General features: G+C 28.8%; 1 protein-coding gene across 1 annotated transcript; it reads left to right on the forward strand.

Annotated features, from left to right (window-relative positions):
• Nucleotides 1-4,240: 4,240 nt before the first annotated feature.
• Nucleotides 4,241-6,277, forward strand: LOC107914322 (peroxidase 59). The gene is made up of 4 exons (XM_016843198.2): nucleotides 4,241-4,564; nucleotides 4,657-4,842; nucleotides 4,923-5,088; nucleotides 5,636-6,277. Exons 1-4 carry the CDS (start codon nucleotides 4,340-4,342, stop codon nucleotides 6,055-6,057), a joined length of 999 nt encoding a protein of 332 aa, XP_016698687.2. The 5' UTR covers nucleotides 4,241-4,339; the 3' UTR covers nucleotides 6,058-6,277.
• Nucleotides 6,278-10,050: the final 3,773 nt, after the last annotated feature.

Consider the following 10,050-nt stretch of genomic DNA (forward strand, 5'->3'; position numbering starts at 1 on the left):
AAAGATATTTATAATGGATATAATATTAAGATTGTGAATGAGGAAAATATTATATTTCATATGAATCACTATTGCTATAAATATCTATTTTGAAAGAATAAAAAAGAGAGGATTGAGTTATTCATTTATATTTATTTTATAATCTTTGTGATCTTCTTTTGTCATCATCCCCATTAAGGGGTTGGAAGCAAAATATTTGATTGTGAAAGATCTATTTATGAGTAATAAAATATGATAATTCTATCTAGAGCTCGTTACGGTTGGATGCACCTGAAGTTGCAATTTTTTTTTAGATATTTGAAGATTTTGACATATTCCCTGAAGCAAATATTGCATATAACTGTTTGGAAATTGTATTTATTTTGTTGACTTAGTAACATTATAATATTCACATAGACATATCCAGTAGTAAATGTCACAATAGCACTTATATGTAGATACAAAGTAAAATTATTAATTTATTACAATTTAGTACAATTGAAACACATGTTAAAGTAAACTAGAAGTTTACTAATACAAATGCATTTACTACTTGGTGTGATCAGTTAGACTATCCTAGATCATATATGATGTAAAAATTAATTAAGAATTCATATGGACATTCATTAAAGAACCAAAAAATTTATTAATTTCAAAGAATTCTCATATGTTGTTTGTTCTTAATGAAAATTTACTATTAGAAACTCACTGGCTAAAGTTGACATTTAATATCTTGCAATTCTGAAATGAATATCGGCTCATTCATCCACCATATGGATGGTTTTGATATTATATGATTTTAGTAGATGCATCTACTAAATAATCATATGCGTTATCAGCTTGTAACCTATCGTTTGCGAGATTGCTTGTTTAAATGATTAATTTCAGATTATGCAATTAAAACAATTGATCTTGATAATGTTGGTGAGTTTACACCCCAAGTTTTCAATGATTATTGCATGTTAATTGGGGTAAAAGTTGAACATTCTGTAGCTTATGTTCACACACACAATGATTTAACTGAATTGTTATCAAAAGCCTCCAACTAATAGCTAATTATTACTTATGAGAACTAAACTTTCTATTTCAACATGAGATTATGTTGATTTAAGTGTTGTACACATCAAGCCAATAAGTTATAAATACTCTCTATTACAATTGGTTTTTGATCAAGAGTTAAATATTTCTCATCTTTAAATTTTTATATGCGCATATATGTTCCAATTGCTCCACCACAACGCACAAAGATAAGTGAATCCTCATAGAAAGTTGGGAATATATATTAATTACAAGTTTTTTTTTTGTATTATTAGATGTTTTGAATGTATTGGAGATTCAATTATGACATGATTTGTGATTACAATTTTGATTCGATAGTTTTCCAGACATTAGGGGGAGAAAAATAATAACTTGTAATGAGTTAGAGAGAGAGTAATTTGAACCAGAAGTTCAACAATGATAACTCATTACAAGTTAATTTTCAGATGTATTTACAAACTTAATGAAAATAACCAAGTTAATATTTTAATTTGAAGCAAAGTCCTAGTCGGACAATCAGTTAGAAGAAATAATAGATTGATCGATTCCAAAGATAAAAATTCTTCTAGATGGTCATATAGTGGAAGCGGGTGCTCTAGAAAAGACCCAAGACATAACTAATAAATAAAACTCTAGAAGAGATTCAGGTACCTGAAACTTAATTTTAAAATAATAAAAATAAGATATCTCGATAAGTTATGTCAATTCGAGAAAATTTGGAACTGAATAATAAAAGTGCTCAAGAATGATTTTGCATGCAATATTGTTATTGAAATAATGAAATAAAAGGAGGATCTTGAATAAATCTATTGAGAAATATAGATATGAAATAAATTGATCAAAATAGAAAGACGCAAGTCAAGTACAATTAAATTCCTGGAGTTTTTGGGTTAGCCATCCAAATATCTAAAGGTATACAACCAATGAGGGTGCAAATGAAGTAGTTTTTCAAAAGCAGATTAAGTACTGACATTGATTATGAAAAGATATAATATTCGTTTATGGTGGATGCAATAACCTTTAGATATTATTTTGACAATTCATAAAAGATTTAACTTGCATCTAATGGTTGTCGTTACAACCTTTTATGAATCACTATATAATAAAGTTTATATTAAAATCCTTGAAGGATTTAGGATGCTAAAAACATATTGAAATTCTCAAGAAATTGTTCATTTATATGAATTGAAATAATTTGAACATATATGGTAAATTTGACTTAGTGAATGGTAGTTGAAGGAGGATTATAAAATGATCCAAAATACCTATTTATATTTTTATAAAAAAATCATGATTAAAGTTTGTTATGATTATTGTTAAATCTCCTGAAGAGATCAAAATATTTTTCCCCCAAATTTCCCTCACTCATGACTTTTAAAAGAATGATAATATAAATGCTTAACAATACATTCAAATAGTCATTTGAAAAACTAGTATTCAAGATTGAATACGTAGAATATGAGAAAGTATATGATGTTTTCATGGCGGGAGTAAATATGCGTTGTACTTTTTTCCCTTAACTAAGGTTTTGTCCCATTGGGTTTTCTTGGTAAGGTTTTTAATGAGGCAGCATATTATGCATATTATAAATTGCGTACTCCTTTTCCTTCATTAGGTTTTTACCCCCTAAGGTTTTAATTATGCACATTATCTACCAATGGACATCCAAGGGGGAGTGTTATGATTATCTTATTAAGTGGATACCCATCATGATCAAGATAAAGTTTTAATGTACTTTAAATTCTAATAGTTATTAGAATTAGATCTCTACTTATTTTATACTTCTTATGCCTATAAATAGAGACTCTGGTGAAGCATTGTAATCACCCATTTTGATCAATAAAGTACATTCTCTATTGCTTTCATATTTTTTTTCTTTATTCTCTCCATCTCTCTTTATTTTATAACATGATCAATATTTTAATACTTTTAAGTGGATGACATTAGTTTGGCAACAAATTTTCTTTTCTTTTCTTTTTTGAACTTTTTTCCATTACTTTCTAAAAAATTAAGACTAGGGCTTTTATTATGATAATTAGTTTTTTTTACAATATTTAATTTTTATTGATTGAATAATTTTGAAATATTTTTTTTCGTTTGGATAAGAATTTTTAAAAGTTTATTAATCTAAACCATTGAAGAAATTAGAATCAATTGTCTTTGTAATCTAAAATTTTGTTAATATTGATTCGAAATTTATCATTTTTATTTATAAATTGTTGTTACTATTGTGATTATTGTGAATTTTGTATTTGCATTCATCTTATGTTAATATATTGCATTCTAACGATATCAAGAAGTACTTAAGTGCTCTTTATTTTTGTGATACAAAATTACTAGTTGTATGTTGGTTTATAAAAAAATTTATGTGTTTTGGAGAGAGAGTCAAGTTGAGGTTAGCTGTATTTTTTTTTATAATTGGGGTGGAGAATGGGGTTGTCCGGATTGAACCAAAGCTCTAATACTTACAACATAATATCATCGGACTTGTTTAGTGTTGAGTTAGGACCAAGACAACAAAAGTTCGTCCGCTGAAGAGGTTTGTGCCTCCTTTGTTGAAGCAATGACAAATGGTATGATTTGAGATTTTTTAAGAATTGTTTTAGTGAAATATCAAATTTTATTATATCAAACAAAAGAAATAGATCATCAAATTAAGGGTTGATTTTTTATAATAAATAGATCTACCAAAAAAATTTACTAGATTAAGAGGTTGTTAAGGTTAAACGTATTTTGATTGGTTTATAATAATTTTATATTTAACCATATTATATATTAATTTTATTACTTATTGAGACAGTGCTTGGTCTGAAGGATAAAAAAGAATGAGATGAAAATTTTCTCAATCTAATAGTTAAACTACAAAGTAAGAAAGTGGCAGTTATAAATCACCATTTAATTAATAAATTTCCCACTCCATTCAAATTTATTATCTCTAACCCTGTACATGATGTCTCATCTGATAACTATTAAGGCACGATTCTTGACTATTATCTGCAATGTTTGCAATATTAAATGGGTTAATCTGTCAGCTTTATGCAAATATATATCAGATTCACGGCATCTTCGTGAGCAATAGCAGCACTGCAGAGGCCGCCATACATTGCATTATCACCACTTATCCATAAAGTAATATAAATTTTGTTACTAATAATGGAATTTAAAATAACAAATTCATTCATCATACCGTTTATAAATAGAGCTTCAAATATTTCTGATTAATATCACCCTTCTTAAGAGTATTAGCATTAGGATTCCACTGAGTGCTATAACATACTTAAAATTGCTGTGGGGGAAAATTGATATATATAATATAGCATTAATGATGAAGAGTCCAAACAACTTTAAGGGTTATTATTATTCTCTGTTTATGATCAGCTTGATGCTTTGTTTAGGTGCGAGGTCCCAACTAACTACTGATTTCTATTCACAAACATGTCCATCTCTCCTTTCAACGGTACGGAAACAAGTTCAGAGTGCGATCAAGACCGAAATGCGAATGGCGGCCTCTCTGCTCCGGCTTCATTTCCACGATTGCTTTGTGAATGTGAGCTTTGAAATGCAGCTGCTTTTTTTATCAATTTGATTATTAAACCATCATATATAAATCGTACAAGTTGGACCCTTTTATTTTCACAGGGTTGTGATGCATCAGTTTTGTTGGATGGAGACAATAGTACTGAGAAGTTTGCTCTTGCAAATGTCAATTCGGCAAGAGGATTTGAAGTCATCGACGCAATAAAAAGCGCCGTAGAGAGCTCATGCAGTGGAGTTGTATCATGTGCTGATATATTAGCCATCGCTGCTCGCGATTCTGTTGTCTTAGTAAGTTAACACACACTCGCATATATATATACCAAGCCAACTTTTTTTTGTGGGGTTAATTGGAAATTAATCATTGGTAGAGTGGAGGTCCAACATGGAGAGTTTTATTAGGAAGGAGAGACGGACTAGTTTCCAACGGGACACTAGCAAACGCTGCACTTCCTTCTCCATTCGAGGCATTGGATGCCATCATTCAAAAGTTTGTCGATGTTGGTCTCAACATAACAGATGTAGTCTCTTTATCAGGTAACCTACTGTTGAGAGGGAATCAGAAAGTTTTGAAGTATGGTTTCCAGACTTCAAGCAGTTGGATATTATTTTCAAGGTATTTATACTCGATTTTAAACTTAAGATTTTGTCTCCCAACTTCAAAGAGAACTCAAAGGGGTTCATGAAATTTATCAGGAGTCCCTAAGATTCATTAAAGCAATATTTTATCATTTTGACAGTGTTTTACCCTTTAAAGGCATGGGTTTGAAACTCACCAAAACCAAAATGATAAAACATTTCTTTGGTGGACCTTAAGCGCTCCCCAATAAATTCCGTGAACTTTTTTAAATTCTTTTTAAAATTAAGAGACAAAATTCTGTAATTAAAATAAAATATAAATACCTCAAATATAATACTTTTACTGTTTGAAATCTAAATTCACTGTTCAAAAGATAACACTCTAAAAATTTCTCCAAATAATAAAGTGAAACCCCTCAACACCTACCTAAAGAGTTGTAATCATGGTTCCTACTTAAAGAATGTTATTGCGACTAAACTGGATAACAAATATTTGTTATTTTAGGTGGCCATACAATTGGATTGGCAAAGTGTGCCACCTTCGACAATAGATTATTCAATTTCTCAGGAACTGGTGCTCCCGACAGTACGATGGAGGCTAACATGTTGGCGGATTTGCAAAGCTTTTGTCCGGTTAACGGTGACAGTAACAGGTTCACTACTCTTGATAGGAACTCAACTGATCTATTTGACAACCATTATTTCAAGAACTTGTTAAATGGGAAGGGCTTATTAGGTTCGGATCAGATTTTATATTCTAGTGATTTGGCCGTTTCCACAACTAAAAGCCTTGTTGAAAGTTACAGCAGCAACTCAAAACTTTTCTTCAATGACTTTGTCAACTCCATGATCAAGATGGGGAATATAAGTCCACTTACTGGGACTAATGGAGAGATTAGGAAGAATTGCAGGGCTGTTAATTCTTAGTTTGCAGTTTAACTGAAAGAGGATTTGCTCAAATAATTATAGTCAAGTTTGGTGGTCAAGTGATAGGAGATTGAAGGAATTACTTATGTGAGACATGATTGCTGTAAATATCAGCTTATGTAATAATGTTCATGATTTCTGTGCGTTTGTTTTACGAGCTATATGTCCCTATTTATGCCCCCAACAATATATTTATGACACGTGTTTCAGTTTAATGCTACACTAATTTGTGTTTAATCAAATTCGCAGCTAATTCGATTGTCTTTTCCTTATTTCAAGAAAGATAAGAGGTTGGGTATTTATAATTTTTGAATTATTTGAATCTGTTTAAAAATATAAATTTATTGATTATCTGTAAATTATTCAATTATTGTTATTTAAATTGAATTTTAAATTAAATATTATTATTTTTCAGATATTTAAATTCACAAAATAATCATTTTCAGTATATCTAATCTGTTAAAATTCGAATTTAAATCTGCTAAAATTCTTTCTTTTCGCATATATATCTAGTTTTTTATTGGATATATAATTAGACAAATAGTTATATACAAAAATAGTTTATATAAATTAAATACTAATCTTGAAGAAAATTATATTTTTCTAGACAAAATCGAAACCAAGGCAAAAACCAAAAACAAAATAAAGAAAAATAAGGACTCAACTTATGTTTTTTAATTTTTTTAAAGAATATTATGTTTCTAAAGCTTTTTATTCCTTAAATTTTCTAAAAAGATAGCTTTCTAGTTTTTTATTTTCTATTAAAATGTAGATTTTGGTTCGATTTTGTTAAAAACATAATTATTTTTGAAGGTTAATTTTCACATGTACTCGCTTTAATGCATTTCCAATAAAAAAGTAGAAAGGGATGCGAAATAACCTTATCAAACCATTTTTATTGTTTTGTTTTCTTTTAAATATTTTTTTATACCATAGTGAAGCTTAAATAATCAAAGCAAGGCATCAATGTCCATTAGAGGGTTTCGATTCTGACCTTCGATTATCTCACATATATATTTTATTGCTTTTAAAAAATAGATCTTTTATGATTAAATAAAAGATTATTGAATTAACCGTGAATCTGAACGCCCTTTAATGAAACGTTAATGTAAAACACGTGTCATAAATATTCGGTGAGGCACAACTCGGGTCGAATTGTTGGGTTAGAGGAATTTTGTTGGAGAGAAGTAAAATAAAAGTTAATGATGAGTTTTAAATCCAATAAAAATAAATACTACTAAAAAATATATATATAATTTTGTATATAGTAATGAGTATGTAGTATTCAGAAGAATTGATAATTATTTCATTTTTTAGTAAAATAGAATAATAGAAAATAAATATTTTGAAATTAAAAATTAAAAATACCAAAACAATAATAGTAAATAGAATTTGGCCATCGATGTAAAGATATATATATTTTTTAATCTTTGAAGTTCCCAGCAACAAATCCTTCTCTACTTTATTTCGACAACGAAGATGAATCTTGTTGATTATTTTTCATATTGACAAATACCAATATAACGAAATATCTAGAATTCAATCTTTCAATAATATTAAAAACTAGAAATACCCAATTATATTTAACAAACACATCACTGGAGTTCAATGAAACTAAATTCTATACACAATATAATTTGCATGCTTTGACATACACAACTATTTTATTCATCACAAGTATTAAAAAATTTAAATAATTACAGATTTAATATTTTAATTGACAAGATACATATTCTATGCTATTAAATACGAATTCAAATATTTTAACAAAGTTGAATATTTCTAATTAAAGTAAAAAACATACTACAGAACAGAAAAAAAAACCAGTTAAATCTCACAAACTTAAAAATTCAAATCCTCAAAATTCTTTTGGTTAAAACAAAAAAAAAAGTTTAGCGGCTCATGTTTAGAGAAAGTACAAATAATTTTTTTTTTAAATTTTCCATCTCTTTTTTTTTTATGTTAAAAATCTTATATATATTTATATATAAACTAAAACCTTGGAATAACATATGTACAGCCCAATTTTGTCCACTACCCCAACATAAAACCCAATTATAACCCAAACCTAACAACCAACAAATTAAACCTAGCCCAATACAAAACCCTAGCAGCCCAACTAAACTTTTCAGCAAAAAAACAAAAAAACCCTAGGTGCGCCGCACCTAGGGCATTCTGTTTTCTGACCCTTAGCCCGGTGTCGCCTCACCAGCCACCACCGCCGCGCGTCAATCACCATCGCCACTTGCCTGCAAAATCAAAGAAAGAAATGACAAGTAAAGAAAATAGAAAAATGGCTATTTAAAAAGCCATTAAAAAATGTAAAGGAGGGATCTCCATTTTTGTATTTTTCTCTACGAGATTTTGGGGGCTCTCTTCTTCCGTTTTTGTAACAAAATAACAGAGATCAATAAAAAAAATTAAGTTTCAAGGTGATTTTCGTTTTGCATTTCTTTTGTTTTTTTATCTTTTTTTCATTGTTGTTTATTTTTATTTTTTAGAAAAACAGTTTAGATTTGCAAAAAAAAAAAGTATAATGAGAAAGGTATAAAAATTTTACCTTTTTTCCGAATTCGGCGGCTCTCCTCGCCGGATTCTGGGATATGGACTGGAGGGGGAGAGGATTTTTTTAAGAGAATTTGTTTTTTTTTCTTTGAAAGAGTAGAAAATGAAGTTAAAAAAAACTTTCATTTATAAAGGCATATAAAACGGCGCCGTTTTAGGCCCTAGCTCCAGGCGCCAAAACGATGCCGTTTAGGAGCCGACCCGATCCGCCCGACCCGCTCCAGGTTAAGATCCGCGTGTTTTTGAGCGGAAGAGCTAATTGCGCTTTCAGCCCTTCCGCTTTTAAATGATTTTGCAATCAATTTCTTTTTGTTTTTTAATTTCGCCCTGAAATCTATTTTTCTTTACAATCTGGTCCACCTTGAAGCTGTGCGTTTTGGAGGGACGGGATTATTTCCCATTTGGTCCATCTTTCTTATTCGTGCATTCATTGTGGTCCTTCCCCTTTATTTTACTTTCGATTTTGGCCCCGAATCTTCGTCCTATTTTCAAATTAGTCCTTTTTTTATGTTTTTGCTATTAAACTAATTAACTTTCACCATCTTTATTATTAATATATACATAAGTACATTTTCATAATATATATGTACATATATATATTTTTATAACTTAAATATATGTATGCATTTACATATATATTTCTTATATTTTGTAATTAACACACATGTCCATATATCTATATATTTTCTTTTTTATGAATTGATATTTCCTATTTATTTTTACCTTTTGAAACTTTATAACTTATATATATACGTATACACATGTTTTAAGAAAAATATATTCACAAATATATATATATGCATTATCATTATTTACTTATTTATTTATATATGTATACTTTTTTTTACTATTTTCAAATTCTGTTATATATATACATGGATTTTATTGTTTTATATTTTTATTTATCTTTATTATTTATTATTTTATATTGTTATCATTATTATTTTATTATTTTTATTTATTTATTCTCATTATTTTTGTTATTGTCTTATTTGATGTTTATTTATCCATGTGTTTACTATTATCTTTGAGAGGCATTGTAGTCCTATTTGTTTATTCGTTTATAGTTTCATGTATGCTATTGATTTGTCCTTTTTATTTACTTTATTGCTATTTATGCTCGTAGTATTGCATTCATTAACATTTTGTTACGCATGTTAACATCCTTTTAAAAAAAAATTTCAAAGTAAGACAATGTCTTGCGTTTGGAAATTCGAGAATGTCGTACCCTAACTTACTGGGTTTCGATTTTCGCGATGAATCTAAATACGCGAGTCTTTCTTCAAACTTAAGCTTTAAACGATCTCGAGAATTAAGAGAAGATCGTGTCCTAACTTACTGGGCATGATCCCTCTTTTTTCGAGATAGCTAAATATATTTTTTAAAAATAAATAAGTAAATTTTCGGTATTCATTCACGCATTGGGAA

This window comes from Gossypium hirsutum, chromosome D08, assembly GCF_007990345.1.
Source record: "Gossypium hirsutum isolate 1008001.06 chromosome D08, Gossypium_hirsutum_v2.1, whole genome shotgun sequence".
Lineage (NCBI taxonomy): Eukaryota > Viridiplantae > Streptophyta > Magnoliopsida > Malvales > Malvaceae > Gossypium > Gossypium hirsutum.

Bases quoted from the DNA above. Each gene is read 5' to 3' on its own strand.
- LOC107914322 (XM_016843198.2), top strand. From the start codon at position 4,340: ATGATGAAGAGTCCAAACAACTTTAAGGGTTATTATTATTCTCTGTTT. The intron at 4,565-4,656 runs GTGAGCTTTGAA...TTATTTTCACAG, and splicing joins TCCACGATTGCTTTGTGAAT to GGTTGTGATGCATCAGTTTT. The intron at 4,843-4,922 runs GTAAGTTAACAC...AATCATTGGTAG, and splicing joins CTCGCGATTCTGTTGTCTTA to AGTGGAGGTCCAACATGGAG.